At 49.3% G+C, this 13,007-nt stretch overlaps 1 protein-coding gene across 50 annotated transcripts in view; it reads right to left on the reverse strand.

Annotated features, from left to right (window-relative positions):
- Positions 1-171: 171 nt before the first annotated feature.
- MADD (MAP kinase activating death domain) overlaps positions 172-13,007 on the reverse strand; it is a 40,135-nt gene continuing 27,299 nt past the window's right edge. For 30 of the 50 annotated variants that reach the window (XM_089914125.1, XM_022592050.2, XM_089914128.1 and 27 more), the window contains 7 exons: positions 11,524-11,631; positions 6,306-6,470; positions 5,988-6,060; positions 5,744-5,850; positions 3,476-3,545; positions 1,596-1,642; positions 172-1,251 (listed from right to left, as the gene is read on the reverse strand). In XM_089914125.1, the coding sequence (XP_089770251.1) occupies positions 1,147-1,251; positions 1,596-1,642; positions 3,476-3,545; positions 5,744-5,850; positions 5,988-6,060; positions 6,306-6,470; positions 11,524-11,631 (675 nt within the window). In that variant the 3' untranslated portion in view covers positions 172-1,146. Of the gene's footprint in view, positions 1,252-1,595; positions 1,643-3,368; positions 3,452-3,475; positions 3,546-5,743; positions 5,851-5,987; positions 6,061-6,305; positions 6,471-11,523; positions 11,632-13,007 lie in introns of all 50 variants that reach the window. The other 20 variants (XM_089914142.1, XM_089914141.1, XM_022592051.2 and 17 more) reach the window with 3 other exon arrangements.

A 13,007-nucleotide genomic window follows, 5' to 3' on the forward strand; every position in this document is an offset into this window, starting at 1 on the left:
GCTCCACTGGGCCAGAGGGGTGGGAAGCGGGGCCTTCAGCACACCAGATTGTATGGGCATGATCTCACCTCCCTGATTCCTTAGGCCAAAGGTGCCTTTTTCGAGTCCAGGGTCAGCCCTCCTCAGCCCAAGAGGAGGCGTCATTTAACGCATGGCAGCCAGGAGCCCAAGGGGAGTTAAGGACCTTTATTTCACATTCACACATCTGTACATTTTCTATAAATAATGTGGAGCTGAAATATTTACAGTCATCTCTTGCCCACTCCCAGGCTTCCTCTCCCTCTGGCAGCCAGTGCTGCGATGCCACCCGCAGACACAGAGGTGGATACTGAACTCGGCCTCTCCCCACACCACCAGGTTCCTGGGCGTGGCAGCCTGTGGTCCCCGGGACTCTCACAGCCCCAGTCATTTTGCTCTCCCCTGCCGAAGGCCAGGCAGACCACAAGGGAACTGCTGCTCAGCAAACAGCAGCCGGTCAGTGCAGCCCCACTGCAGTGGTGGAGGCCGTGGTAGCAGCAGCCAGGCCTGTGCCCGTGGGCAGTCGCTGCCAGCTTGGGAACTGCCTGGAAGTTCCAGGGAGGAACTAAGGGAGCAGGGAGGTTGCCACTCGCTCTGCTGCCCCTTGACTCCCCCCTTCCTTTCCCCACCCACCCCTCGTCTGGGGGGACAAGCCTCAAGCCTCCCTCAACTCCCCACAGTGGGACTGCTCCAGGCACCCAGTGGTGCCGGATCACAGAGGACGGAGAGCCCAAGTCCTGCTCTGGAAGGTTATAATGTCAAGGATGAGAAACTACAACACGAATGTCTCAATGACACGTAATAGCGGGCTCGCACTTGCCTGTACTCCGAGTTCTTAGAAGCCATTGGCCCAACAGACAGACACACGCGTACTTTTGAGCCCCGAGGGGACAGGAGGATGGTCTTTTGGGGGTGGAGAGGAAGAAGCTGGAAGAGACTAGCTCAGCCCTGTGAGACACACTAAGACACTGAGACACACAGAACTGGGACCCATCTAAGCCTCAGCGAGGGGGCTTGCAGAGAATACACACGCATCACCCACTTCGCAGTCACAGCAGCATCGTGCACTTGGGAACAGCGAGAGGCAAGGGACGGTCCCCGGGCTGGGGCAGCCTTAACCCCTCTCCATCAGCTAGAGACGGGCCGGGGTGGGGTTCTGAGATCTTCCTCACTGCTACGGACAGCAGCCACATATGAGAAGAGACACAACACAGAGTAGCAGATCTCGTGGGCCTGGAGGAGAGAAAACCAGCCAGATCAACGTCACGCAGATTCCTACGTCTTCACACGTGGAGATCTGCCAACTGGGAAACTCCTGCCCTAACTCTGGGCTCAGGCCTCCAGACTAAAGAGCCCCAAGCGAGGCCCCAGAGCTGGCCCGTGGGAGGGGATCAGCATGTGTGCCTCTGCCAGGCTGAAGACCTGCTTCAGCTCCAGCTGAATCTCTGGCATCTAGACTAAATTCTCTTCTCAACCATTCTTAACTGCCCCTCACCCTGTGCTCTCAGAAGCCCACCCCACTCCTGCTGGAACGCCCCCGGGGAGCCCTTCGCAGACTGGCCTGTCGGCACACTCACCATTGGTGTCTTGTACTTGTGGCTCACCACTTCTTTAATTTCAGGAACTAAAACCGGACGGGCAAGAGACAAAACAGAAAGTTCAAAACTAAGAGCAATAGCGCCACACTCCCCCAGGCGGCAGCGCCCGGCACCAGGGTCCCCTTCCCCTGTGGGCCTCACTCAGCCCCGGCCGGCCGGGTGAGAGGACACTGGCCCCGACTCCTCAGCCTGACATCTGAGGTCTGCAGTGGCTCCTGCCTCCATGGCCATGACTCTACCGACTTTGAGAGCCCCAGCACAGGAGCAGGCTAGTCTCTCACCAGCCTGGTCGCTGCTACCATCCAGGGCCCGAGGACCACAGCTGATATTCCCAGGTTTTGGCTGGGAGGAAAGCACTGCCTCTAGCCTGTGCCTCACCTTGCTGAGACACCCGAGAACTCACCCCTGTCACCAGCCCCATGCTCTGGTCAAGTTAAACACGTCCCCTGTACTCCCAGCCCCTGCACTGAGGGTCCTGAGGCTGGATGAAGAAATGGCATGATACTAAACCCACCAGACTTGGAAGTTTCCTTCCCTGATGGCAGGAGAGGCCCAGGCCTGCCTGTGTGAGGGAGAGCGTCAGAGGGCTCTGGAGCAGACACACCGAGCAGAAGAGACAGGTGAGTACAGCACCCGGGGAGGGAGGTGACAGGGAGCATCAGGCAAAATACACACGTGTCCACAGCCCGGAATGCGAGACTAAGAGTCACCCCTGCCCCAGCCATGCAGGGGTTCTGCTTGGCCAGAGGAAGGAGGCAACCCCAGCCTCAGCCATCATCATGGCCCCTGGAGACTGGGAGCAGGGGGCGTGGCATCCCCTGGGGGCCAGAAAAGGTAGGATGAGAGTTGGCCACACCTTCTTCTGACCCTGGGAGGTAGAATTCAGGGGGCCCCAGGGTTAACAGGGAATAAACTCATCAAAGGTAGAGCAATGAGCCCAGGTCCTTCTCCTGAGTTGGAAGACTCCCCCAAACGTCTCTCTGGCAGAAGAGAGAAAGGAGCACACGGGAGAAAACTCGGAACCAATGAGCCAGCGCGAGGGTGGAGGAGGTCGGGAAGGAAGAGGGTGGGGAGAGAAGGGAAGAGACAAGTTGGTGATGCGAGCAGCTGGCTTGGGCGAAGGGAGCCTGCCCACCCACCGCAGGGCCCAAGGCAGGGGCCTGGGGAGAGGCAGCACGGCGAGGTCACTTTACCTGCTGGAGAACGAAGGTTTTCATAGCAGCGATGAGGGGCACGAAAGAATGAAGCACAAACACAGCAGGAACTCAAAGCCCCAGGGTGAGAACCCAGACACCACTCAGTCAGCGCTTGGCTGGGGGGGGAGCCTAGCTCCCGGCTTCCAGCTACCACTGCCCTCTGCCTCTGAGGCCACTAGGCTTGGCTGCCCCCTAGAGTGAGCCTGCCTGCACCGCCGCACGCCCTCCTGCAGCCCAGAGGCTCGATGGACCCTGGCGTGGCCCCAGGGTGGCTGGACAGAGCACTGGGCTGCTAGAGGGACCGAGGCAGGCAACATGAACACAGCAGAGCTAGGGAATGGCTCGTCTGCTCTGCCCCACCAGCTGGCCAAACAAGGGAAGGTGGCGCTGCTTCGAGGAGCCTCTTCACTACCAGCGCTCGTCTCTAAGCCCGGCGTCTAAGCCACTGCTCTTCGGGCCACTCTCAGGCAGCCACCGACCGACTAGCTTTCCCTTCTCCTCCCTTCTCTCAGGTCAGGACTCCCTCTTCCTCCCTATCACTCCTGCTTCTCCTGACCTCTCTGCAGAGGCTCTTCTTCTCTGTCTCTAGTCCCTCCTCTGGAGCTCCGAGGTTTGAGTTACTGCCATGTGAGTCCAGACCTAAGAGCAAAATAGTGTAATTACCAAATTCCTCCAGGACAAAGACGCCTCGAACTGTATTGCACTTTTTAATGTGATTCAGCTCTATGAAAACCTGCAAGAGAGGGAGGGAGGGAGGGAGGGAGGGGGTAAGGCCCAGAGGCTCCCCCACTGCCCCGCAAAGCCCACTCTCCCAGCTATAGCCCCACCCACGCAGAAAACCTATTTCCCACAGGGAGGATGGAAGAATACACACACACACAACTCAAAAGCGCTAAGAAGCGAAGACGGCAGAAAGGGCATGTACCTTCCGCTCCTGGCCGGAGGAGAAAGCATGGGAGAGAAAGGAAGGTGTTAGTTTTAACCGTCAAAGCCAACGCAAAGGCCCCTCTGCTGGCCTGGGCCGCCTGCCCACACCCTCTGCCCAGGGCAGTGCTTGAAGGACACTGTGCCCCAGGGGCCCCCCCTCAGCCCATCAGCTCTCTACCCTCCCATGCATCCTCCTCCGGCGCAGAGGGCTGGCACGGGCGCAAAGCTCCCCTCAGACTGTCCTTGGGAGGGAGGTGTCGGCATCTTCCTTGAAACAGGATTCAGGCTCCACCAAGAGTACGTGGTGATTGGTAGTACTAACAGCAACCACTCGTGAGCACCTACTAGGAGTTCTACAAATACTATTTGTTTATCCTTACATCTACGTGGCGCAGGATATAGTATCACCCTCATTTTACAGATGAGGACACTGTGGATCAGGAGGTTTATTTGCCCATGGATGACGAAGCTGGGCTCCAAATCCAAGTACGTCCTGACTCCAAAGACCATGCTTTTCCCATCTGTTACCCCACACTGCAGAACTCCACCGGGGGTCCAATGCTTCCTCAACTCCAGCTGACTGTTATGTGGTAGAAGATAGACCCCAAGGCTATTATCTCATCATCAAGTCAGAGTTCGACTTTCTCTCTCTCTTCAGGGTCTCTCTTCTGGGGCAAAGCCTTAAACTACAGACCAGCTTGTACATACTTTGTAACGGTTAGACGGTAGGTCAGTCCAAAGGGGGTGTACCAAGCGGGAAGAGGGCATCTGGGTGTCATTTAATGAGATCTCTTCTTCAGAAGGTGAGGCATCAGGGGAGGCCACAGCCCTAAAGTGCAGTCAGAAGCCTGGTCCCCGAGAAGTGCTGGCACCTTCATGGTCTAGAAAAGTACTTAAGTCAACCCCTCTTTGGGTGGGCCCTAAGGTCTTATTAAGTATACTATTTAATGTATTACTATGACTAACAGTAAATATACTACTGCAAGTATACTGCCAGGAAGCCTGGGCAGCTGTTTCCCAACACACCAAGTTGCCCAGCTGGATTCCTGAAAGAAGGAGAACTAAAATGGCAAGTGGTAGGAGGAAGCCCCAGAGTCCAGATGTTCACCGCCCCTGAGTGTCTGCTGCCTGGCCAGGGGCCGTGGTGCTTCGCACACTCGCGTCTGGCTCAGGGCCTCAAGGAGACGAACCAGGACACCAGGGGAGGGGGAGGGAAGGCACTTGTGTGAAGACTCAGGACAGGGAGCGGACCTGGGATGACGCGCTGGCCTCAGAAAGGGATTAGCTTAAGGAATGTCCACTGAGAGAAAAAGTAATGCTGTGTTAGAACCAAGAGAAAAAACAGTCAGCTCCTATGGTGGAGTCACAATGAGGGCAAGATGGATCCTGAAGTGCTCCCCAGTCAAAAGAAGGGGAGTGGGGCCTGTGGAGCTGGGGACAGAGTGGGGACGTTCAGAGGAAGGAAAAGAATAGGAAGAAGAATCGGCAGGAAAAAAAAGGCAAATAAACACACACGCTCCAGATGGGACAGACACAAGCCAGCCACACACACACATACACACACGCGCGCGCGCGCGTCACGCTTCACGCGCACCGGAAACACGCGAGGGGATCAGCCGGTATAGACTCTCAAAGCAAAACCACCAAGCAAAAGCACACCCTGGGATAAGGGAAGGCGGACACCGTGCGAAGAAGGGCCAAGTGAGACGCTCCCACTCACACTGTGCTGAGTCTAATGGGCAGGGGCAGCCGGGGCAGCCGGGCCACCACGGCGTGGCTCCCTCTCTCTCCCCTCCTCCCCGTCACAGGCTCCCTGCCGCACCTTCCGGGTGGTTGCCAGTGTCACTGCGCCCTCCCCTCTGATTGTTCTCTCCGATCCAGCTGCTCCGATTCTCTCACTAGCCCCGGAGGCCTCTCTCACGCTCGCACTGGGGACCTGGACACTGATCCTACTGCAGGTGGAACACCAGGGCTGGGAAGCCTCATGCTGCCACTTGCACCTACCTGGTTGTGCATGAACTTGAGATTGATCCCTTCTAGGGTGACCTGCAGCAAGCCACCCTCGCCAGTCTTCATGTCCTGCACGGGGAACTCGCCACCCAGCTCCGGCCCTGTGGCGAGGGAGGAGGTCGTCAGCTAACTGGGAGGTGGGGAGTCCCGCCGCCTGACCTCCTCACCAGGCCTCCACCGCTCAGGACGGATGCAAACCAGCAGAAGCCGCGCGCCCAGGGGGCCGTCCTCTGCTCACCGGGTCTGACGCTCTGCTGGCGGGCGGCCGCGCGCTCCATGCTCTCCTTCACGCAGTAGTACAGCTCCCGACACTGCGGCACAGCGGGGGGAGCTGTCCTGTCACACAAGCTCTCCAGGCTCCCCACCCTCCGCTCTAGAATGGCTGCTGGAGGCCTGGGCCGATGCCAGGACCTCGGAGACAGCTTTACGTGTTCCACGCCACAGCCAGAGGCCAAAGTGGGGCTCCAGCGTGGATTCTGCAACGTTAACTTCCCTGCAGGAGCTCCGCACTTTCCCTCAACGCCCAACCCCCAACGCACACAGAGTTCACGGGTACCTTCTTAGTATAGAATTTGTTGAGCTGGGTCTCAGAGCCGTTTCTACGCCACAAGCATAGCACCTTGGTCTTGGGACAGTAGGTCATGTTGATGAGCTTCTCATACCACCAGCGCTCGTACACTGTCCCGATGTTACTACGCAGCACCACGCAGTCGTCACACACCTGCAGAGGCACACGGGGCAGTCGGTGGCCCTGGTCTCTTCCCACCCCAGGCCACACTGCACGCTGCTCCCCACGGGGAAAGATGGGACAACTGGTCCTAGGAGCATCCCCAAGGTCAGGTTTTCTGTCTTATGCTCAGTCTTTCTTACGTGGAGACACAAACACTGAACTGCTGGACACATCGTCCACTAGAAGGTTTACCGACAGAGGAGGAGCCGTTGAAAGGAACTTGTGGGCAAGGAAGGAGGCTCACTTCACTTCAGTCAGTGTTCATTACTTCTTGCGTGTTCTGGACTTAAAGTACGCAGAGGATATCTTATGCCTCCACCTTACAACCTTAGGAATCATCGCTATTGACGAGCACAAAGGCAGGGGATTAGGGCAGACTTAACCAAGGAGAAAAAAAATGGAACCAACACATTTTCTAATCCTGGCTCGGCTCTAGTTCTGCATAAATCTTTTCAAAAATTAATTACACAAGTGGCACACGGACATTGCTTATTGCAAAAAAAAATATATACTACACAGGGTGATATAAACTAAAAGGCAAAGTTCTCCACGTCCTCTTCTTGCTCAACATTCTCCCTCAGGTGGACATACCTGTTCGTATGCCTTCAGTTATGGTGGAGACATTATAGCACGATGGGTAAGAGCACAGGTCTAAGATCAGACTACCTGGATTTAGATTTAAGGCTGTCTCCTTACTTAGCTGTGTCACCTTAAGCAAGTTAATCTCTGTCTATATTTCCTCGTGTGTAAGATGGGGATAGTAATAACTTCATGGAGTTACTGTGAAGATTAAATAAGTTAATGTGCATAAAATTCTTAGAATCGGACTTCCCTGGTGGTGCAGTGGTTAAGAATCCACCTGCCAATGCAAGGGACACGGGTTCGAACCCTGGTCTGAGAAGATCCCACATGCCGTGGAGCAACTAAGCCCGTGCGCCACAACTACTGAGCCTGAGCTCTAGAGCCCGCAAACCACAACTACTGAACCCCTGTGCCACAAGTACTGAAGCCCGCGCACCTACAGCCCCATGCTCCACAAGAGAAGCCACCGCAATGAGAAGCACGCACACTGCAATGAAGAGTAGCCCCCGCTCGCCGCAACTAGAGAAAGCCTGCACGCAGCAACGAAGACCCAATGCCAGCCAAAAAATAAATAAATTAGTTAATTAAATAAATGTTTAAAAGAATTCTTAGAATAAAGCCAGGCACATAGAATGTACCCTGGAGTTAGCTGCTATAACAACAATACAACTATGATATAAGAAATATAATAATAATTATTATGACCACATTGATGATTCTCACATCTTTCTCCATATGAGACCTGTCTTCCTGAGTCCTGACCTCTCTCTATCTGGATGTCTCACTGGCAGCACTTCAAACTCATCATGTCCAAATCTGAACTCCACATCTCCTCCTGGGCAGCTCCTCCTAAGTTCCCTATTTCAGTAAATGGCATCACCGTCTCCCCCCGCTGCCCAGGCCAGAAATGAAGGAGTGATGCAAGACTCCTTCCATCAAGTCCCACCATTCTACCCCAAATACCCCTGGAACACACTTCCCCTCCCCGACTCCAGCCATCAAGTCCTACTCTTCTTCAAGTCTAAGCTCAAAGGTCACTTCTGAAGGTCGCCCACGTCTCCCAGACCCTCTGCTATGTATTCCCATAACACTTGCCCCCTGAACATCTTCTCACAATGCTCATTATATTTTATGACACTGGGTGTTTAATTATCTGACTTCCCCAATGGCTTGTCAACCCTGTTAGGGCAACAGAAACTATGTCTCTCTTATTCACTGATATAACCCCAAACCCAGCAAACGATTGCCTGGCTATGATATGCACCCCATAAAAATGAGGTGCATGAATGAGGAATATACAAGATTACCAGTTTTAATCTACCATCTAAGACTTTACTGGGGCTCAAAAGCTTTAGGAAGAAAAGGGCCAACGTAGCTGAGTAGGAATTAGAAACTTGGATTCTAGCCCCAGTTGAACTCTGTGGTTCTCTCCATGTGGAAAATGGAGAATACCACTCCACTTTCCATAACCCTCTAAGAACACGATGGAAAGGAGAGGGGCAGGTATTTAGAAGAACATATGATTTCTAGGCTAGAGAGACGATGGTAATAATGTGTCATACCTGCCTATGCTGCTGGTAGAGGTGTAAACTGGCATAGTCTTTGGGAAGGCAATTTGGCAAAATCTATCAAAACTGTAAATGTATATAAGCTTGACCCAGAAATTTCACACTAAGAATCTATCCTATAGAAATTCTCATGGGCGTGTGCAAGGATTTATGTTCAAGGATAGTCAGTGAAGCGTTGTTTAAAAAAAAAAAGTGGGAGGGACGAGTTAAATAAATTATGGCACTTCCATATAACACCTAATGGTTAAGCATCCATTAAAAAAAATAGAAACAGATTTCTATAATATGTAGACATATTATAGGTAAGCCTGTGATACATTAAGTGAAAAAAGCCAAATTATATAACAATATTTGTAGTTTGATATCACTTTTATAAACACTGAAACCAAATTCCATATAAGCTATATTTATACAAATATGCATTTTTTTAAATCTGAAAGGATTCATGCCAAATTCTTTAACGGTGGTTACCTCCGAGACATGGCACGGGAAGGAAGTAAAGGAAAATTTTTACTTTTTACTTCATTTTTACTTCTATATGGTTTGAAACTTTTACGGCATATACTCTATTACTTTTGTAATTAAAATAAAAGGCAACAAAGATGATTTTTTAAAGTCTTTGCAAATTGCTATCCAACTACTCATGCAACCAGTAGGCTGTGCTGAGAACAGCTAAATCTGATAGCATCACAGTAGCCAGGCACTGATGGAATGAGCAAGGTACCCTCGCTTTGCAGTACAAGGGGGAGCATCTATGAGATGATGGACCCACCCCATGCTCCAGGGCCCTCGTATGAGGCTCCCTGTAACAGTGGTGAGAGAGAATCCTATACTTCAAGGAATCCTCTGGAGAAAGTTACTGTGGTGCAGATGTCCTAAGTAGCCCTCAGTTCTGATAGGCACCTAGCCAAAGTCTAACACTTCAAGGTGACATGAAAATGACTCCCTTCTCAGCTACATCATCATGTATGTTTCTGCCTCAGAGCAGAAATGCCACCCTACGTCTGACAAACTACCACTTCAAAAAGCTGTGAATGTGAAAATCAAATTCAACTAAGCCAAAAGGCAGCAGAATATTAGCTAATTTCACTACTTTATAGAGGAGCAGTACTTGGTCCCTAAAATTACTTAGAAAGAGATCCATTTGAGAATTAAAAACACAGAAATGAAGAAAACATGGCCAATTTCCTTTACAATACTGGATTAAGAAAGGGTTTTTCTAACTATGACTCAAAATCCAGAAGCCACAAAAGAAATGATTAATTTAACTACAAAAAAAGTAAAAAAATCCTGCGTGGTGAAAAATACCATAAGCTAGGGACTTTCCTGGTGGTCCAGTGGTTAAAACTCTGTGCTCCCAAGGCAGGGGGCCCGGGTTTGATCCCTGATCAGGGAACTAGATCCCACATGTTGCAACTAAGATCCCGCATGCCTCAGCGAAGATCCCACATGCCTCAACAAAGACCGGGAGCAGCCAAATAAATAAATAAATATTAAAAAAAAATACCATAAGCTAAATCAGAAAACTAATGAGGAACTTTGCAGTGGATGGGTCAGGTTGCCCACATGTGAACCCGCTGATCACTAGGACAGAGCCAACCATATGAGGCGACAGGAAGTATACAGCACCACCTCTTCTTGCCAAAATACTGAATCTGAAACTGACCAAATCTCTAGATTGAATTACTAGCCTGTACAAATACAAGTGATAGAGAAACATGTTAAACAACACTAAGGAGATGCAATCAGCAAAAAATCTAAAATGTAATAGGGCACATTTCTTCAACAAAATAAATGGCAACGTGGGAGAGAAACTATTATATGTTAAGAGATACTTTAGAGTCATAACAACCCTAATTATAAATGCATTTTCCCTTTGACCCAGCAATTCCACTTCTGGAAATTCTTAGATAAACCTGTACATGTGGGAAATGAAGCAGGCACAGCATCACCCAGAGTCGTGCTACTGGCAACAGCAAAAATTTGGAAGAAAATCAAGGGTACGTAAATGCTGACTGGTTATATAAACTATGGTACAGTCACACGGTGGAACACTATACAGCCGTAAAAAGAATGAGAAAGCTCTTTTTGTAGTGATACAGAAGAGCTCCAGGATAAGTTTAATGAAAAAAAAAAAAAAGGTACAGATCAGTAGATATTATGTGCTACCTTTAGGTAAAAGAGTAGAAAAATAAGAACCTATGCTCATATTTTATTGTGTTTGCACAGAAAACCACTGGAAGATACAAAGTGGTTATAAATAAAAGTGGTTACCTCCAAGAGGAAGGGGTGAGGTGGATGGGAAACTGAGCGGAAGGGGATAAGAATGAGAGCAAGACTTGCCAGTGTATACCATTCTATGTTGTTCTGACTTATGGACAACGTGACTATATCATCTATGCAATCTATATATAAAAGAAATGATAGAGATGGACTTCCCTGGTCGCACAGTGGTTAAGAATCCACCTGCCAATGCAGGGGACACGGGTTTGAGCCCTGGTCTGGGAAGATCCCACATGCCGCAGAGCAACTAAGCCCGTGCGCCATAACTACCAAGCCTGCGCTCTAGAGCCCGTGCTCCGCAACAAGAGAAGCCACCGCAATGACAAGTCCGCGCACGGCAACAAAGAACAGCCCCCACTCGCCGCAACTGGAGAAAGCCCACACGCAGCAACGAAGACCCAACACAGCCAAAAATAAATTAAAATTAAAAAATAAAAGAAACGATAGGGAATCATCTATTATATTATTTGCATAAGAGCCTAACAATTTAATGATAAATGGATCATGAAGATGAATGAGATAAGTGTGGAAAAATATTCTGGCATCAGTTCTAGGAGTTCCTTGTGACTCTCAAATATTGCTTTGGGCCCCTAGCATGAACCAGCACCTACCTCCATGAAAAAGATATCTCCATTTGTGTCTGTCCCCGCATGTACCACAAATGTCTGCTTCTTCATGTGCCGGCTGCCACTGGACCGGATAGAGAGATCTCGTCCATTCTGAGGAAAGAGAGATCCTTTAGGGACAGCCAAACATCCCTCTCACACAGCCCTCTGGGCCAAGAATCCCTCATTCAGCAATTCAATTCTTATCAGCTTCCTTAGAGCGGCGCCATCTGCTGGCCACTGGCCGCCATGGATGTGTTCTCAAACTTCCTGGTCTCAGGACTCCTATCCATTTTAACTTTATTGATGACGCCCCAAGAACTTATGTCTTTGTAAGTTTTATTTATAGGTATTTACCACACTAGAAATTAAAACTGAAAAAATGTAAATGTTTATTAATTCACTTAAAAGGAATTAATAATTCATTAATAAATCCATTACATGATAATATAAATAACATATACTTTTAAAATCATCATATCTTCCAGAACAACAAAAAAAATGTGGTGAGTGGCACTATTTTACATTTTTTGCAAATCTCTTTAATGTTTGGCTTAATGAAAAATAGCTGTAGTCTCATATCTGCTTCTACATTCAATCTGTTGTGACATGTTGCTTTGGTTGAGGTATATTAAAGAAAATCTGACCTCACAGATACGTATCTGGAAAAGGGAGGAGTATTTTATTAGGCTTTCCAGATGAATATGCATATTCTTCTTTGATGCTATACCAGAACCTCAAGAAGTTTCTTAAAGTTAGTTGCAGTGTGTAATCTGAAAACACATCAATGAACACTTTGTACTTTGTTACATTAAAATCCATTTGTCTGCGTTACACTTGGAGTGGATCTTTTATCCACAGGTGAATTCGTAACATCACACATCAGTCATCTGGAAAATACTGGTTCGCCCAGTTATGCAGCTCTTCCAAATGTTGATGCATTTCATTACACAATATCAAAAAATCACATTCATCACCAATCTCACTGGAAAAGTCTTTAAATATTGGGAAGCTTCATGCACAAGAAGTTTGCCAAATACCCAACTCCAAATAACAGTAATTTGTTAGTCACTCTTTCAAGTAAAAATGATGTCCCATGACTGGCTGCAAAGCTGTCAGTTCACCTTGGAATTCAAATCGTCACAAATTCCCTTTCCTCGAAACACTCATATTTTCATTTGCAGAAACAGGCTTTATGTATATTTCTCATTTTGTCACATAGAATACTAAGAAGATGTATAATCACTGATCAGATTGAATAAAACGGATGATTTTAACTGCATCATCAAGGACATTCACAAGTGAAACTGGCTTTTTGTTTTGTTTTATTTTTAACTGAGAGTGTGTGGAGGTGGGGACACTAGCACGGTTTGGTGCCACCATCTTCACCGTGTTAAGGCACCAGTGGTTTTACGCACCATTGCATTTGCACCCTTAGTGCAAATGTCAACCCAGTAAGAAAGGCAAAACAACATTTTAGTATTATCATG

The sequence above is a fragment of the Delphinapterus leucas genome, chromosome 7 (genome assembly GCF_059928025.1).
Source record: "Delphinapterus leucas isolate spDelLeu-1000000601 "Yukka" chromosome 7, BTC_Dleu_Yukka2, whole genome shotgun sequence".
In the NCBI taxonomy this organism is placed as follows: domain Eukaryota; kingdom Metazoa; phylum Chordata; class Mammalia; order Artiodactyla; family Monodontidae; genus Delphinapterus; species Delphinapterus leucas.